Consider the following 18,933-nt stretch of genomic DNA (forward strand, 5'->3'; position numbering starts at 1 on the left):
TTGTTATGGTTGGATTTTTCTGTAAAAATTTAATCAGCAAAGTTTTATTACTGTGGACAGTTATCTAGGACTAGATATTTTTTTCTATAGTAAACTTGAGTTTATAAATCATTTCTAACAATTTTATCACATTAAGTATTGCCATATGAAGGAATAGATTGGCATTAAATTTAGTGAGTATGTGTGTCATCAGTAATAGCAATAAAATGTTTCTCTGAGGAGATAAGAGGAGTGCCATTCCGACTTACATGAGACTTCTTCAGATCATTCTGTAAAAACCGCATTCTAATTTTTTTTGCTTAGAATTGAAGACTGCCCCTTCCTGCTCCAGAATCAGCAATTTCTCTGTGGTGTGATCAATGTAGTTCACAGGAACTTCTTAAGTAGCAAACGACATGAACCAAGGGCGTGGAAAATATGACTTTTATATTGGTCTGGGATTGGCTATGAGCTCCAGCATTTTCATTGGAGGGAGTTTCATTTTGAAGAAAAAGGGCCTCCTGCGGCTTGCCAAAAAAGGCTCTATGAGAGCAGGTAAGTTGTGTCTTACGTGGCGTCTGATAAGACATCAGTATATGAGTATATACTGAGATTTGTTAACTGAAGTCACCCTTGACTTTATTCCTAGTGAGTATGCTCAAAACTTTGAACTGTGGAAGAACTCCTGATTCTACAGAAATTAGATCAGTTTTTTTCGCTAGGAAACTAAAAAATTGAGACGTTAAAATAAGCCAGGTACCCACTCCTTTAGTTCCGCTTGTTGTTGGTTTTTTTTTTAACCAAAGTGGGAATAGGGACCAATGTCTAATTAGCATCTAGCCTTTTCTTTAGATTTTGATAGGCCTGCAGAGAAGGAAAATACAAAAAAATTTAAAAAATTAAGACAAGGATTTGTGATAGTTGAACAACTTTAAGGGGAATTCTGCCTTTTCTCTTAGATTTCTTAGATAATTTCAGTGTATCAGGAAAGAAAGAGCTTCCCTGACTTAAGGTTCAGAAGTAAACCTCCAGGTGGTGTAGGTTTTTTATCCAAAAATTACTGACAAAATCAGAATGTTCTTTGGGAAGACTGGACATAATTGAACCCCACTTTTACTCCATAATTTGCCTCTTTTTGACAGCTTCTACTGTCCCAGTATTGCATCACGACTGTGATTCATCCTGCCTGTGCTTCACTTTTAGATCTGTTTCAAACCGGAGAAGACATAACTTTGACAATGAAAATATCACTTTCTTCTGTGCTACCTCTGTTGACAAACCTAATTCAGCGATCTTAAATCAGTATCATTTATTGGTTTATAGTGGACAAAGGAAAAAATATTGACATCTACTAGTTTCCTCAATCTCATTGTTTTTGATGCATTTTCATTTCCTTGATGAAAATTACAAAAATGGTTTTCATTTGCCGCCTACCATTTTTCTGACTTTTATCCATTTAATGAGAAAAATATATCTAAATTAATTCTAAGCCCTCTAAGCTCAAAATACTTATCTCTGAATGTGCATCAATTTGATGCAAACATAAACTCAGTGTTAATCCCAGTAAATATATTTCATTCATGAAAGCATTACTTCAGTAATAAATATAAATGTAGTCAAAAAGTTCTTCAAAAGTAAACATCAAATGTAAAGACAAATAGTTCAGTGGAGATTATCATGCTGACCAACCCAGGTTACACTTGGGATATGTTGAACTGAATATCTCCAAGGTTGTATACTGTTCAATATTATGAATTTCATACCAATATATAGTATCACATAGTTCCACCTATGTTAATAGTATATAGTTATGTTGATGTAAATAAAATAAGTTGTTTTTTAAAGAAAATGTGTGGTTTCATTCATGTGTCAATTTGACACACATCTGTGTCTGTAGAGATGGGTATATAAGCAATGTTCATAAGCTTGGTGTTCAGAATCAGTGACGTGACTTATTAGTCTGAGTGAAAGACAAGCCTGGGATGATTACCATGGTGGCCCCAGGCTGAGCAGTGCTCAATCTGTGCCTGACCACCACAGGACTATCCAAGGTGACTATCATAAGTGAGGTTACTTAAATTCAGACTAATTCATTAGAAGTTGGGACTATTATGTCATGGGATTTCACTTTACTAATGGCAGTTGAGTTTACAGTAAACAACCCGAATATAATTATTGGTTTAATTCCTTCACTTATGTATAGTTCTGACATTTTTAACATTTTTGTTCTCATATACACTTTACCTAAGATAGCCATAAAAATTGTTTAAGAACTTATTTATCCATGTATACAGAAACCTTTACGTAAAGGGGCAACAAAAGAGACTGTACGAATTATCAGTACTAATCGTTGTTATAATTTATATGAGTCATATAATCCTTCAAAACAAAGTATTTCTTCATTCACAGGTCAAGGCGGCCATGCATATCTTAAGGAATGGTTGTGGTGGGCTGGACTCTTATCAAGTATGTATTAAAATATTTTGAGAACATCTTATAGCTATACACTAGAATATTTGATATATAAGAACAGTCTACAATTTAAAACTGATAATTGACTAAAATTAAAGAACACTAAAATATTTAAAATATAAGCTTACAAATTCATTCGGTTGCTTTATAGCATATCTTATTAAAAGACTTACTTTAATTAAAATATGTCTGATGCATGTTTTCTCGACTTTTCTTAGTTTCAGAAGGGAATTTGAAAGTGAAAGGTCCTAGAAAACATCTTGTTCTCCGTGCTCCCTCCACTGAGTCCCATCCCAGATTGCAGGGGGCTGTGTAATTGGTAAAGCTCTTCAGGCTTATTTTGATCATCTCCTTTTAAAGGCTGCATCGAAGACATCCTTAAAGCTACTGAGTTTTCACAAATATTCAGGATCATGCAGTTATATAAATGTTCTATGGTAAACTGAAAGAGAAGTGAGGCAGACTGCGGACCCAAATTTCTAAGTTAAGAACAATCAAAAAAGTTAACAGGCTTTTATTTTTGACTTTTCATTCAAACATTTATTTATTGATCACCTCTTATATACCGGAAATTGCCCTAGGTACTAGTGGAAAAAGCAAGTCAAACATAACTGAAAAGTTCCTACCTCCCTACTGATAGGGGCTTCCATTTGAAATGTATTATATTATTGATGAATGCTAAGGACAAAGGGAGGTATGAAATGAAAGCATAGCTAACTTAATTCTTAGGTAGGGACCAAAGAGAGGCATCTGAAAAACCGGTATTTGAGTGTAAGAGCTGAAAGAAAGAGAGCTTGCTATATAGGTATTGGTAAGTGAATATTTCTTTTTTGAGTCTATTTTTTAAAATTAGTATTTTCGAACTATAATGAACACATACAATTCAGTAGTTCCATCATATTCGGAGGGTTGTACAATCATCACCACAATAAAGTTTGTACCATTTTCTTCCTCCTTGGACTCATTGGTGTTGACCCCTCTTTCCTCTATTCTCCTTTTTTGTGCCCCAGGTGAGTATTACTTCAGTTACTCTCTTCATAAGGCTACCCATCCAGGCTACAATATACAGAAAAACATACAAAATAAGTACAAAGAATGCCGCCTCTATCCCCCTGCCCAAAGGATCCTAGCAACAATGGTCATATAAAACAGCGAAAGACCTCAATCTAAGAAAAAGCAGAGGCGATTAAAGTTTTAGCATATAAACACCAACGTCACTGTTCCCAGGGCATGGATTCTTTTAATCCAGGCCCTTAAGTAATGAAGTAGAGTCTGCCTATTGTCTATGAAACATATCTTACCCCTTCTAAGTGTGCATCTTAAAAACCACTCTCATAGAGAAGGCCACCTCATCTGGGGTCATTTTTTCAAAGTCTGGGGAGAGAGAGATGATATTCAGTTGCTGCCACACAGAATTGTGTTAAGGTCACATTCCCACCAGAGTGATTAGGAAGCTTCACTGGAACTTCAGGTCAGGATGGAGGAGGAGGCATATATGTCTCAGAGAAGGCAATGATTTCTCTTGGTAGGAAAACGAGGAGCAGCACCCTCCCAAAGAGAGAAAAAAGCACTTAACATTTACATGGAACCCAAAGGGAGAATAACCTGATAGGTTCCTGGTTTGATACTTTTGTAGTTTCTATTCTGTTTCTGTTTGTAGTTCTGTTAGTGACCTATTCTGTGCTCTATAGACTATCAGAACTGTAGACTCCATCCTTCTGAGATGTACAGCATCCTTCATAGGCCACACCAGAAGGACCTGAGGGGTAGGTAATCCCCACTAAATGAACTGGTCTTTACCCTAAATCCATGTTTACCTATTGGACTTAAAAACTGAACTCCCCAGAGTAAGAAGCAGATGACTTTATGAGCCCAGGGACACAGAACTGGTGGATGTTGGATTTTGGCTTGAATCTTTTGCTTTCTGGTTGCCCAATGAGTGGTGGCCTAGAACTGCCACACACGATTTTAATGTCTTCCTTGCTTCATTGTGACATGTTGATCTTTCAGGCATGGCTCTGCTTTGTGAATGAATATTGGAAGATTTTCCCTATCACCAACCTCCATTGTTTGTTTAATTATTGACCAGTTACTTAAGAGTTGGATCTGTACAAGTCAACAATTCATGTATTACAGTTCATACCTGGCCTTTACTTGGTAGGATTTCCTTTTCTCAACAGTTTTAAATTCTATACCATTGGCTAAACTAAATGACACTATCCTGTAATGATTACATATTGGGCTGCTAACTGCAAGGTCGGCAGCTTGAAACCACCAGCACGTTCTGCATGGTAAGGAGGCTTTCTACTCCTGTGAAGATTTGCAGCTCATAGACTCACAGGGGCAGTTCTATCGTGCCCGATCAGTTTTCTGTAAGTCAACATTGACTCGATGGCCATGGAAGTGATGCCCAGGGGGAAGACTGATAACGTTCTCTAACATAAAATGCTAATAATCTCTAAAGTGAGCCTGAGATGCATGAATGGATTTTGGGCTTGCACTTAATTCTAGCCCTTAATTAGTTCTTGCCAATTCTTAAGACATGGCCCTGCATGATGCTTGACCTCATGAAGAAATCACCGAAGATATGAATGCTATAGTGAAGTGGTAAAGAAACTAGTTGGCACTTGGCTATCACAATAGTGTCTGAGGTTTTAAAGGCTTCTTTTCAAACAAGCAGCTATCTAAGTGAGATGTCCACTAAGTCCACATGGAAAAAGCACTTTAGCTTGTGTGATCCTAGGATTGTAAATAATATCATCCAAACGGAAAGGAGGGAGGGAATGGCGTCAGAGCTTACATTGTAAATACCTAGTTTGCAGAAGGCTGTGCTGACAGTGGACACCCAGAGTCCATGGATTTAGCCGCCAGTCAACCCTGTGCAGTCACAGGTGAGGGGTGAATCGCCTTGTTAACACAGCATTCTAAAGTCAGTTATGGCAGATGTACTTAGGTCTGAATGAAATAGCATTTGATCTCCTCTTTGACCCATTTTAAAGCTATTTGAATTGAAGAAAAAAAAAGTAAACACATGGAATAAGCCCCTGGAGAATCTTCTCTGACCATGAACCAGTGATGTGAACAGCCCTGTTGATATGTAGACTGCCCTGGAAAGTGGATGGTTGCAGATGCAGTTAAAATTGCACCTTAACATTTTATCTAATTTATGATCCATTTAAATTTGTTCTAGTTTTAATATGTTCTGCTTTCTTTTCCAGTGAGGTTTTTATCTTTTACCTTGTTGTTTTTTAAAATATGTTTCTGCATATGAAATCCAGGACAGGTGAACAGTTACAGTCTATAGAAGCAGTAACTGGATTAATGCTCCCTAGGGGAAATAGCATGGGAGGTGGGGGTGGGATGCCAGCAGAATGGGGAGCTAATAGCAAGGAGCACAAGGTTGAAGAAAATGGTTTAAAACTGATTGTGGTGATGATTGTACAACTTTTCTTGATGTGATTTAACTATCGAATTGTATAATTTGTGAATTATATGTCAATAAAACTATTTGGAAAAAATTTAGGACAGATTGACAGGGAGATCTGCTGACAAGTTGTTACATTCCAGTCTAAGTCCAACTTCTAAGAAGCACTTTACCAAAGCTCCTGTCCCGATAGTCGGCTGTCCAGATTCTGTGGACAGTGGGGTTCACTAAGCACTCAGTCAACATAGGGACCCTAAAAACGGATCTGGGGCTTCCAGTGTCATCCATAGCAGTCCATAAACTGTGTTTAGAATCAAGGAACTAGACCCTGCCCGCCTCTGTTTACAGTCCTTGAATCACACAAGGTGGTGTGCTTCTGTGTGGACTTAGGTGATTCCTCAACTTAGAAGTTCTGCACATGTATAAAATCCTTTGCACAATAGTGTTTTTTGTTTTTAAACGTTTTATTAGGGGCTCATACAACTCTTATCACAGTCCATACATATACATCCATCAATTGTATAAAGCACATCCGCACATTCTTTGCCCTAATCATTTTCTTTTCTTTTTTTTACATTTTATTAGGGACTCATACAACTCTTATCACAATCCATACATATACATACATCAATTGTATAAAGCACATCCATACATTCCCTGCCCCAATCATTCTCAAAGCATTTGCTCTCCACTCAAGCCCTTTGCATCAGGTCCTCTTTTTTTTCCCCCTCCCTCCCGCACCCCTTTCCTCATGTGCCCTTGGTAATTTATACATCATTATTTTGTCATATCTTGCCCTATCTGGAGTCTCCCTTCCCCCCCTTCTCTGTCGTTCGTCTCCCAGGGAGGAGGTCACATGTGGATCCTTGTAATCAGTTTCCCCTTTCCAACCCACTCACCCTCCAGTCTCCCAGCATCGTCCCTCACACCCTTGGTCCTGAAGGTATCATCCACCCTGGATTCTCTGTACCTCCATCCCTCATATGTACCAGTGTACAGCCTCTGCCCTATCCAGCCCTGCAAGGTAGAATTCGGATCATGGTAGTTGGGGGGAGGAAGCATCCAGGATCTGGGGGAAAGCTGTGTTCTTCATTGGTACTACCTCGCACCCTGACTGACCCATCTCCTCTCCTAAACCCCTCTATGAGGGGATCTCCAGTGGCCGACACTTGGGCCTTGGGTCTCCACTCTGCACTTCCCCCTTCATTCAATATATATATACATATATGTATATATATACACACACACATATATATACACATACATATATTCTTTTTTTTTTTTTTTTTTTTGCATGATGCCTTATACCTGGTCCCTTTGGCACCTCGTGATCGCACTGGCTGGTGTGCTTCTTCCATGTGGGCTTTGTTGCTTCTGAGCTAGATGGCCGCTTGTTTATCTTCAAGCCTTTAAGACCCCAGACACTATCTCTTTTGATAGCCGGCCACCATCAGCTTTCTTCGCCACATTTGCTTGTGCACCCATTTGTCTTCAGCGATCCTATCATGGAGGTGTGCAGTCAATGATATGATTTTTTGTTCTTTGATGCCTGGTAACTGATCCCTTTGGGACCACTTGATCACCCAGGCTGGTGTGTTCTTCCATGTGGGCTTTGTTGCTTCTGAGCTAGATGGCCGCTTGTTTATCTTCAAGCCTTTAAGACCCCAGTCACTATCTCTTTTGATAGCCGGGCGCCATCAGTTTTCTTCACCACATTTACTGGTTCACCCACTTTGGCATCAGCAGTTGTGTCGGGAGAGTGAGCATCATAGAGTGCCAATTTAATAAACGAAAGTATTCATGCATTGAGGGAGTGCTTGAGTAGAGGCCCAAGGTCCTTCAGCCACCTTAATATTAAACCTATAAATGTAGACACTTAGATCTATTTCCCCATCCTCATATATATGTTTGCATGTACATGTCTTTGTCTAGACCTCCATAAATGCCCCTTGACTCCCAGCTCCTTCCTCCATCTCCCTTGAATTTCCTCCTGCCCCACTACCATGCTCCGTCCCCACATGGGCTACAGCTATACCTCTTCTCTACGCAACCTTACCCTTGATTGTTCCCCATCAGGCCTGCCACTCCCTCCTCACTACCATTTTGGGTCCCATGTTGTTCCCTTGTCCCTGTGTTAACACCACTTCCTTACCCTCCTCCCCCTCCCCCACCTGGAACTGTCTGTCCCCCCAGAACTGTCTGTCCCATTGTTTTTCCTCCAGATAGTTCATCCAGCCTGTCCTATTCAGACAGACCTGTGGAGACACTAACATGCACGAAAACAAGACAGAGGAAAACAAAGCAACAGTATACAACCAGACAACAAAACAACAAAAACAAACTACTGACAAAGAACAAAACAAAACACTTCACAAAGAAAAGGCTTGTAGTTCGTTCAAGGGTCGTTTGCTGGCCCTTAGGAGCGTTTTCCAGTCCAGTCTGTTGGGGCACCACGCCCTGGCCCAAAGTCCACTTTCAGCATTCCCTGGGGACCTTGCCACTCCATTCCCTTGCTGTTCCACTGTACTCTCACAATAGTGTTTTACCATCTAGTATAATTATGTTACTGACAATAGAATGACATTAAGTCTCATGGGGGCATGATCTGCTGTATGCTACAGTAAAATGAGAAAGGCATCTCAAAATGAACCAGGAAACAGAGAAACCATAGTTAAATGAATGGATTGAACTCTCACTTGATTGTAGCCCTAATATTAGAAAATTAGATCTGTGACATGACCATGCCTAGTACTTGTTCTTATGAGACCATTGCTGAAAATTTGAATACCATAAGTAAAGTATGGTGAAGCAAAGAACCTTCTAGATAAATGGTAAATGTATATAGGTGTTTAAAAAAATTTTTTATAACTATGGTGAAAGACAGCAAATTGGTTTTCCATTCAGCAATTTATACACATGTTGTTTTAGATATTGGTTACAACCTCAACAATAGAACATTTCTCGCTTCCTCCCTGTGGTTACCATTATTCTTTATTCTTCTTAATATGCCTCCCCCTGGTTGATTGTTCTGATGAGTATATACCTTCCTTAAGTTACTGTTCACTTGTAAACCTGTGTATATTTTGACTGAAAGTTGAGCTTGAGTTCTTGCTGGATAGGTACATAAGGCATATCCAGGCCATATTTTCAGGGGTTCTGCAAGTGTCAGGTCAGTAAGCCCAGTCTTACGAGTTTGAATTTTGTCCCACCCTTTCAGAGTGGTCAGCATGGTAGTTTGATATCTTCTAGTTTTTCTGCTCTCAGGGCCATGGAGGCTGGTGTTCAAGTGCTCCACGGGTCATATGGACTAATTGTTTCCTTCTGTCTTTGATTTCTTCACTCGTTCTGGCTCCCAAAAAGAAGAGACCAGCACTTACCCCTTATATGGGTCATTCCAAAGCTTGTAAGACCCCTGTTGCTGCTCCCAAAAGTAGGATGTAAAACATTGTCTTTGTTGACTGTTATGCCAATTGGCCTTAGTGTTCCTGGAGTCTATCTTGAACTCCCAGGACCAACGATTCATTCCTTGATCCGCAAGCCTGATGTGCTTTATAATTTTGAGTTTTATTTTATATTTTTCTCCAGTTCTACCCGGAGATTCCTCTAGTGTGATCCCTTGCAGAATAAGGCATTCCTTCAAGGTGTGCCCATGTGACTAAGAAGTTTATTTAACTTTTAGCACATTTAAATACTTATGTAGATATATCCTCTGCCACATATATACATTGAAGTATAGTACCATTTGATCCATGAGTGTCTCTGTATCTACTCATACATTATTATTATTTCATAACTAGATATAATTATGTATTATATATAGTAGTATTTACATTTGTTGCCATTAATAAACTTTGGAGATTATTCAGCCAAATATATCATTGTCAAAAGGTTTTCCCACTCTGTGGCTTCTCTTTACATTATTGTGGTGAACTCTTTAACTGTATATTTGTCTACTTTTTAGAAGGTCCTAATCTAGTTTAGTGTTTTTAGTTATGTTTGATAGTATACATGTGCCATGTATTAGGACCCCTAAGTGTGTCCTTATGTTTTCATTGATGATCCTTACAACTCTGGATTTTACATGTAGATTTTTAATCTATATTGAGCTAATTTTTGTATATAGTGAAAGATATTAATTCTATTCCATTTTACTGCAAATGGAAGTTCACTTTTTCAAAGATCAGTTATTCATAAATAACTAAGTTTACTTCTGAGTTCTTAGTTCTGTTCCGTTTGTCTGTAGCAGGCTATTTTGACTACCGTGGTTCCTATCTGAACTGTGGTTGTCTCATAGTTGAGCAGTGTGAGGCCTCCCAATTTAATTCGTCTTCAGTATTGTTTGGCAAACCCATCAGCCGCTCCATGGAGAAAGACGAGCATCTCTCCTTCCATAAGGGTGTACAGCTTCAGAAACAACAACAAAAACAAACAGGATCCTGACCTGATGTCAGTAGAGTGAGTTTTACTTATCCAGCCACATCTGACCTTCAGTTACAACTCCATAACTGCCTCAGGCTAATTTCCTTGTAATACTGTATATACTCGTGTAAAAGCTGAGTGCTGAAAAACTGGGGTTCGGCTTATACATGGGTCAGTGGTACCCCAGCAAGGTGTAACGTCTTGCTGACCCTCCACCCCCAGGTAAAACAGATTGAAGGGTATTCTGTAAGTGGAAATAAATTTACCACATATACTTGTGTATAAGCCGAGTTTTTCAGCACATTTTTAATGCAGTTTTTGTGGTAAAATTAGGTGCCTTGGCTGATAATTGGGTCAGCTTATCCTCGAGTATGTACAGTATTCACAAAGAAGGTTCGGAGATGGAGGATGGGAAGAAACCAAGAAAATTGTAAATATATAAGGGAATTATAGATCAATATTAACATTATATATGACAGATTAAGAATATGTGGTTTATATTGGGTATAAAAGAATAATGTCCTAGTTAGTTGAAGAAAAGAATGGGAAAAAAACTTAAGCAAGAAAGAATTTATAGAATAAGTGGGACAGATAACATATAAGAAAGTAGAATTTTAACTTTCTCCAAGGCTTTTTGGTTTGTTTTTTAAGTCAGTACCTTTGACAGAAAGGATGAGGGGACTGTCCTACATGAAAAGGCGAAACACTGCACCGAAACGCCTTGAAATATAACTGGCCAAGATGTAGAAACACCCAATACATAGTAAAGCTAATGTTCACTTCAGTGACATTTATCTGTCATACTCGATTTGCTATTTAAATTTTCTGTATCCTTAGCATTTATTTTATGTGTTTATCTTTTATCCAGCATTTATGTAATTTTATTGTTTTAGCTAGCATTTATCTAATTTTATTGTGTGAATTTAGGATTTTTACATTCTAAGGTCATATTCCTTAATAAAGTTATAGCTTTATTTATAGTCATTGCTTACAGATAAATTGAGCCTTTGTTTATGAACTAATCTTTATTGATTTTTTGCTTTGAAGTAAAGTTCACCAAATAATAATGGCAGTGGTGATACATTGTTTTTATGATAATAGTACTTCCATGCTTTTATTTCAAATGCCTTATGGTTTTATAGTTTATATTATTGCTTATAGAAAGCCTGGTTTCTTTTTGAATTCTAGTCTGATAATTTGTACTTTTTACTGGGGCATGCATCTCATGTTAATGATATATCTGGCTTTAAATACAATATCATGTAAAATGTTTTTATTTTTAATTCTTAATGTTAATAATGAAATATTTCAAATATTCTTTGAAAAAGTGGGGTGGGGAAAGGAAATTAATTATAATGACAGAGATCGTACATGAGTACCCAACCAATTTTCTACATGTGCAACTACCATTTCCCTTAAATGTGCTATTATTCGTTATCTTTTCAAATCAATGCCTTATTTTTTTGCTAAAACCATTAAATTGCAAACATGTTTACATCTCACTTCATGTGAAAATAAACGTATTTCCTACTTTGCTATAAACTCTTAACCACACTTACCACCTCAGCTCCTTGACAAGCCCCAACCCACACCTGAACCTGTTGCTGTCGAGTCGATGCTAGTGCTCAGTGACGTACGTGCCCTCTGGGGGTCCGAGGCTGTCAGCTGTATGAGACAGGCCGCCACATTTCTCCACAGGGCGGACGGTGGGCTCAAACTGCCAACCTGCCAGTCAGCAAGGGAGCATTGAACCACCGTGGCACCAGGACTCTGTAACTGTGTAGTGTATGAAAACCAGCCTAGTGGTTTTCATAGGATTTAACAAGTATTTATTCTTGATTACTATGAGTGTGCTAGAAGGTCATGTGAAAATCCATGTGTGGAAATGAAGAAATAGACTTTTATATAACCCTTGGTTGTAAGTAGTTTGAATAGAAATTAGAAAATATGTTGATGCAAAGTGCAACATATCATAACTTGAAGTATTTAAGTTTAAAGTGTGTAGTTTTAAATATATGTAATTGACAATAAGATTAGGTACCTAAGATAAAAGTAAATTTAGAAAGATAATGGCAAAATTTTTTAGGAAAAAAATCCCATAACTATAGAAGGACACAAAGGGAATAGCTAAAATAATTAAATAGAAAATTACTAGAGGCAACACTTTAATGTGATCCGAACAATGAAACTTGTGGTGAAACTGATCCATAAGGAAGAATGTGTTGTGCCCGGTCTGACCCCACACACCAGGGCACAACATGAAGGGGGCGCGTCAGAGCAGCAAAGGGAGCACAGCAACAACATCCCCGAGGAATTTTGAAAATAGACTTCAGACTCGGGGGCAAGGTTTGGCACTGCATCAGACGTGATGAGAAAATATTCATAAGGGTCACCAGACAGCACCATGGGCTGCCGAAAGAACAAACAAACCTGTCTCGGAAGAAGTACAGCCAAAATCCTCCATAGGTGGCGAGACATCACCTCAAGAACTTGGACCATGTCAAGAGAGGCCAGTCCCTGGAGAAGGACGTCATGCTTGGTAAAGTGGAGGGGCGGCTATGAAGAGGAATCCCTCAACGGGATGGACGCACACAGCGGTTGCTCAGGCACAGGAGCCTTTGTGAGGATGGCGGAGGCCCTTGCAGTGTTTCATTCTGTTGTGCATGGGGTCCTTATGGATAGGAGCAGACTCCATGGCACCTAACAACAACAGTGGGGCAATAGTTAAGTGTTTAAGCCCTCTCTGTGGAAGAAACATCTGGCAGCCAGCCTCAAGCATAACGAGAGCAGTTTGTTTTGCCTCCCGCCTTTTCCCCGGTCCTAGAACAGGGCATGATCCACAGTAGGTAATCTGGGGTGCATTTGGAACATTACATTGGGTCTTTTTTTTCCTCACACCTAAATTGGGACTTAAGAAAAAAAGAGTGGAAAAGACATGTCTCAGCTTTGTCTTATTTTCATTCACAAGGGTTTATTGACAAAGCATAGAAGTATGAAATAATATTTAAAAACCTAAACATAAGCATAAATTGGATTACTTCAGTTAAAATTAAACATTTGTTCTAATGGATTTTAATGTTTTCTAATAATTTATAGGTCGGCCTTTTAAATATGTGGGTGAAAATAAATTGCTAGTTACTCTTGAAATAATATAAAACTGCATAAAACACAGATATTTTCAATTGAGCATGCATATTCCTACTTGAGAGTTTTTCTTTTGTTTCTCGTCTCCTAGTGGGAGCTGGTGAGGTGGCCAACTTCGCTGCGTATGCGTTTGCACCAGCCACATTAGTGACTCCTTTAGGGGCTCTCAGCGTCCTCGTAAGGTAAGGACACTATGTGTCATATGCCAGAATGGTGGAGAGTATTTTAACCTGTAAACTTTATAGTGCCGTCTATCACATTTCTAACATAATTTGCTTTTAAACACCGTTGAGTTCTTTTTACACTGTGTAAAAGCACTGTATGTTTTTAAAACAGTAGCCTTTGTGCACACTGCAGTCTACTGATGTGGAAGAACATGCTCCTATGCTTTATCTTGTTTATGCTTGGTTCTAGTTCGATTTTAAGTTTTTAAAGTGCTGAGTTGCACTTGTCACAACATGTACTGTTTGACAGGTGAGGTGGTGATTGGTGAAGAATAGCCTGGGAGTCATGTGTGCTTCTGAAGGTCTGGCCTTTTGTGTTTGTTTGGATAAGATTTGTTTTATTTTTGTTAATGATTGGCCCAAACATCTAAATACAATAGAAGTTTGTTTAGTTGCTATTCCTAAAATTGATGGATATTTTTAATGTTTTTGGAAAGGGTATTATATATAACTACGGGGCATGCCTTCTTTCTGTATTTTGTATCATTGTGTTTATAGGCTCATACTGTATTTTCTCCCTCTACATTCCCATTTAGTACGGCATTTTTACTTTATATACATTAATCAAAATTTGAAACAAACAAAAAGAACTCTATTCAAACTTCTCTTCCACCTCCAGCTTTATTGGATAATATAAAATATATTTCTATTTTCTATTTGCTTTTTCTATTTGACTTTTAAATATGAATTGCAGTAAATGAAACACTGTTGTCAGTGATTTTGTATACAAAAATAACATCTTTATTTTCTTTTTAGATACAGAAAAAATGTCCCTTAAGATACTGTGATTTGATGACTAGTTGGCAAACTCTGTAGGAGTAAAGGAACAAATACGAAGGCTGCATCCACCAGTGATAATGTTGACATCACTATTCAGCCTTGGTTTAAATACAAGTTCCTAATAAAAGTCTAAGATTGTATAAAGTATGGATTCTTTCATATATTGACTTTGTAGATGATAAAAAGAATTGATTTTGTGTATAATGAAGCAGGTGTTTCCCTAGAAACTTTTACAGCTGTACGTGCATTTTCTTTGCCATGGCTGAAAACCAGAACCTTGCACTGTCAGTGTTTTAAAGGACAAGTTATGTTAATGTTTTAAAATGGGAAAATTAGTTGTGTTTTGATATCTCTTCGCTTTTTTTTAAATCATTTTAGTGCTATTCTTTCATCATATTTTCTAAATGAAAGACTTAATCTTCATGGGAAAATTGGGTGTCTGCTGAGTATTTTAGGATCTACAGTTATGGTCATTCATGCTCCAAAAGAAGAAGAGATAGAGACCCTAAATGAAATGTCTCACAAGCTGGGGGACCCAGGTGAGAAAACTAAAGCTTCCTCTATCATGGATCCTTTTTTTCTGCTTGTGGAAATCTGCCTTTCTAGCACCATTTCTTCAAGAGGCTCTTCTTTCCCCATGGGATGGACTCCTGTCACAGTTCAGTCAAGCATGGGTGCGTGGGTTGGCTTTTGAACTCATTTTCTCCAGTTGGTCTGTGCCTGATACACCAGCGGTACCAGAATGACTTGATGACTGTACCTTTAGAGGTTGCTACAAATCACAATTCAATGGCACTGAGTTTTTGGGGTTTTTTTTATAGGATAACTTAAAACAAAGACGCAGGAACCCCACTTAGTTATTCTGCCATCATTGCTTTAGCTATTTGGGGCCTATTACCTTTCCATATCAACTTTACACATTGATTTATCTGTTTCTGTGAAGTCTGTTGGAATTTTGATTGAGATTTCATTTAATCTGTAGATTGTTTTGTTTAATATTGACATCTTTTTAATATTATGTCTTCCAGTCCATAAATAGGGAACATTTATCTATTCTAACTTCTTTCATGGTGCCCATTGGGCTGGGAACCAGGTCATTTGAAGCTACCAGCCACTCCAAGGATGGGGCGTTCTGTTCCTATAAAGCCATGGAAACCCTGTGCAGGGTTGCTCTTAGTTGGAATCTACTCAATAGCAGTGGATTTGGTATTTTTTGGTAATGTTTTTCAGAGGAGCCGTAGTGGATCTGTGGAGTAAAACATTGGAATGCTAATGACAGGGTTGATGGTTCAAAACCACTAGTTGCTCCATAGAGAAAGATAGGCTATCTGCCCCTGTGAAGATTGACAGCCAAAGAAGTCCTCTATCAGGATGCCATGAGTCAGAATCACCCTGATGGCAAATTAGCTTTATTCTTTTATTTAAAAAATAATAATGCTCATTATAGAAGTCCTTCGTGTCCTAGTTTGGTTTATTCTTAGGTATTTTATCCTCTCATGTACTATTGTAAATTAAATGTTGTCCTAACTTCCCTCTCAGGTTTCTCATTGCTGGTATATAGAGAATCAATTGGTTTTTGTTAACCGTATACCCTGCACCTCTTGTACATCCATCTGTTAGCTTTAGAAAAATACTTCAGTGGACTCTCTGGGATTTTTTTATATGTAACATTATATCTCCTGCAAACTAAGATTTTACTACTTCTATCCCAGACTGGATGCCTGTTACTTTTTTTTTAGCCTTTTACTTCTTTTAGTTGTCTTTTTGCCCTGCTAGGACTTCTAATACAATATTAAACAGAAATGGCGAAAACAGGCACACACTTGTCTTCCCAGAAAGCTCCCAGTCTTTCTCCAGTGTATAATTTTGACTGTTGGCTTTTCTTATAAATCTTGAATCTAGGACATGTAATTTCTATCCAGTTTTCTTCAGTGAAAAAGTGTTGGATTTTATCAGAGTCATCTACCATGACCAGGTGGGATTTATTCCACTAATACAGAGATGGATTCACATGAGAAAAATCAATGTAATGCATTACATCAGTAGAGCAAAGGAAAATATCCACATGGTCATCTCTGTAGAAAAGGGATCTGATTAAATCAAACACCCTTTCTTAAATGGTTTTATGTTAACCACACCACCATCAAGTTGATTCCAACTCGTAGGATTTCTAGGCGGCACCGAAAACATCATTATCCTGTAGAGCAGCTGGTGGGTTTGAACCACTTACCTTGCAATTAGCAGTCCAATTCTCTCTCCAGTGCTCCCCACAGCTCCTTGTTTTTTTGTTAAAAAGTACCTATAAATTCATGAATAGTTCTCCTCCAATATTAGGACAAGTTAGCCCCAGCCTAGCTTGATTGCACATGTCCCCTTGCTGTAGGAACTGAGCATTCCAGTGAGCGAGAGGTGGTGAGCTGCAAAGTAGCCCCAACAGAAATCAGCACAAATCAATTTAATCCCATACAGGCATGACACATAGGATACCACTGAGAACATTGTGGTATCACAATTTGTGAACATGAAAGCATCTTTTAATTTTACAGTATATGGGTGTGCTTCTTTCCAGGGTAAATAAATATAAGGAAAGCCGATTTTTTCAGTGTCAACACTCTTTCTTTAGAACTTAAAACTTTTGACTAAAATAACTTTTCTTTGTTTCCTTTAGGTTTTGTGGTCTTTGCAACACTTATAGTCATTGTGTCCTTGATATTAATCTTTGTGGTGGGACCTCGCCACGGACAGACAAACATCCTTGTGTATATAGCGATCTGTTCTGTGATTGGAGCGTTTTCTGTCTCCTGCGTGAAAGGCTTGGGCATCGCCATCAAAGAACTGTTTGCGGGAAAGCCCGTGCTGCAGCATCCTCTCACCTGGATTCTGCTGCTCAGCCTGACCGTCTGTGTGAGCACTCAGATCAATTATTTAAATAGGGCCCTGGATATATTCAACACTTCCATCGTGACACCAATATATTACGTGTTCTTCACAACATCCGTTTTAATGTGTTCAGCTATCCTCTTCAAGGAGTGGCAAGATATGCCTGTTGATGATGTCATTGGTACTCTGAGTGGCTTCTTTACAATCATTGTGGGAATATTCTTGTTGCATGCCTTTAAAGATGTCAGTTTTAGTCTGGCAAGTCTGCCTGTGTCTTTTCGGAAAGATGAAAAAGCAATGAATGGCAGTCTCTCTAGTATGTATGAAATTCTTAATAATAGTGAAGAAACCTTGTCCTGTGTAATTGAACAACACACTGGTGAAAATATTTCCCGAAGAAATGGGAGCCTGTCAGCATTTTAGGAAATATATCATTAAAAAAAATTATAATTCTGTTATAAAACAAATTTAAGTATCAGAATGTGTCTGAAAAAGTACTGTCCTCAAATAATGTTCTCTAAAGACAATCTTTTTTTAAGATTTCACTGATTTGGAAATTACTTAGCTAGGTAATATTGGTAGCTCACTATAATGACCTCATTACATAGCCAATTTCTATTTCTATTAACATTGTATTATTGTAGAGACATTTTAAACTTTGATTCCTTTACCAAAAATTGAATACACTAATGACTATTTCAAGAGTATAAAAATGCTTTATTTTTTCATTGGTGATAACAGTCTGAATTGTACATCTGTCAAACCCATCCCTCAAGTCCTGACCATTTTAGGCTTTTTGATTTATAAGGTGTTATTCCAATGCATTACCCTCTGGCTTACATTACTTATAAAAACTACTGTTGGATGAATTCTTTAATTTTGAACTGTTAGTATAAAGGAATTCTATTACTAACAGAGGGAACACTAGACCACAGAAATGTAGGAAATCACCTCAAATAAAATCTTTATAAGGTTGTTGTATGAGATTTCCCATGTACATTTGGTTACACCAGCTGTGTCTTACACCAGCTGTGTCTTATGTCGGTTGGAGCTGGATTGTGTTGCCTGAAAGTTTATTGTTTTACATTCTTTTCTGTGTATTTTCATAATGAGTTTTATGTCATTTATGCCTTTTAACAGCTCTGGGAAATGAAGTCAGAAGACTAAAACTACATATTTCTTAAATTTAGTTTATAATAAAAAGAAATTGAAACAAAGTTCTTTTGTACGTCTACATGCTGAGAACAAGCAGTGTTTGTTTGTTAAAAAAAACAACCATGGTTTCTTTGCACCAAAATTTCACTTTTGTTTTTTGTTGGTTTCTTTGTACCACTATATATTTTAGTCTTTTAAAGCGTATATGGAAAATGTCAAGCATATTAGGGGGTTACTCCCCCCAAAACTGATAAAAGCTCAGCTGTGCAGAGCTTCCGTAGTACATGGGCAATTCACTCTGAGTTAGTGCACCCAGTGGCGTTGCCTGGGAAGGTTCTCACACTGAATTTTTTTGTAAAAGCAGTTTAGCTTTATGTTTTTTGTGATGACTGATTTAGGAGAACAGTGTTCAGCTGTGAAATTTTGTTTCCTGCTTGGGAAAAATGCTGCAGAAAC

At 38.0% G+C, this 18,933-nt stretch overlaps 1 protein-coding gene across 4 annotated transcripts in view; it reads left to right on the forward strand.

The window, feature by feature from the left end:
- The window catches only part of NIPA2 (NIPA magnesium transporter 2), a 28,666-nt gene extending 10,127 nt beyond the window's left edge, over positions 1 to 18,539 (forward strand). For 2 of the 4 annotated variants that reach the window (XM_075535399.1, XM_075535401.1), the window contains exons 2-6: positions 304 to 534; positions 2,389 to 2,445; positions 13,530 to 13,620; positions 14,821 to 14,981; positions 17,111 to 18,539. In XM_075535399.1, the coding sequence (XP_075391514.1) occupies positions 396 to 534; positions 2,389 to 2,445; positions 13,530 to 13,620; positions 14,821 to 14,981; positions 17,111 to 17,745 (1,083 nt within the window). In that variant the 5' untranslated portion in view covers positions 304 to 395 and the 3' untranslated portion in view covers positions 17,746 to 18,539. Of the gene's footprint in view, positions 1 to 303; positions 535 to 2,388; positions 2,446 to 12,760; positions 12,834 to 13,529; positions 13,621 to 14,820; positions 14,982 to 17,110 lie in introns of those variants that run through there. The other 2 variants (XM_075535402.1, XM_075535403.1) reach the window with 2 other exon arrangements.
- Positions 18,540 to 18,933: the final 394 nt, after the last annotated feature.

The sequence above is a fragment of the Tenrec ecaudatus genome, chromosome 17, assembly GCF_050624435.1.
Source record: "Tenrec ecaudatus isolate mTenEca1 chromosome 17, mTenEca1.hap1, whole genome shotgun sequence".
Lineage (NCBI taxonomy): Eukaryota > Metazoa > Chordata > Mammalia > Afrosoricida > Tenrecidae > Tenrec > Tenrec ecaudatus.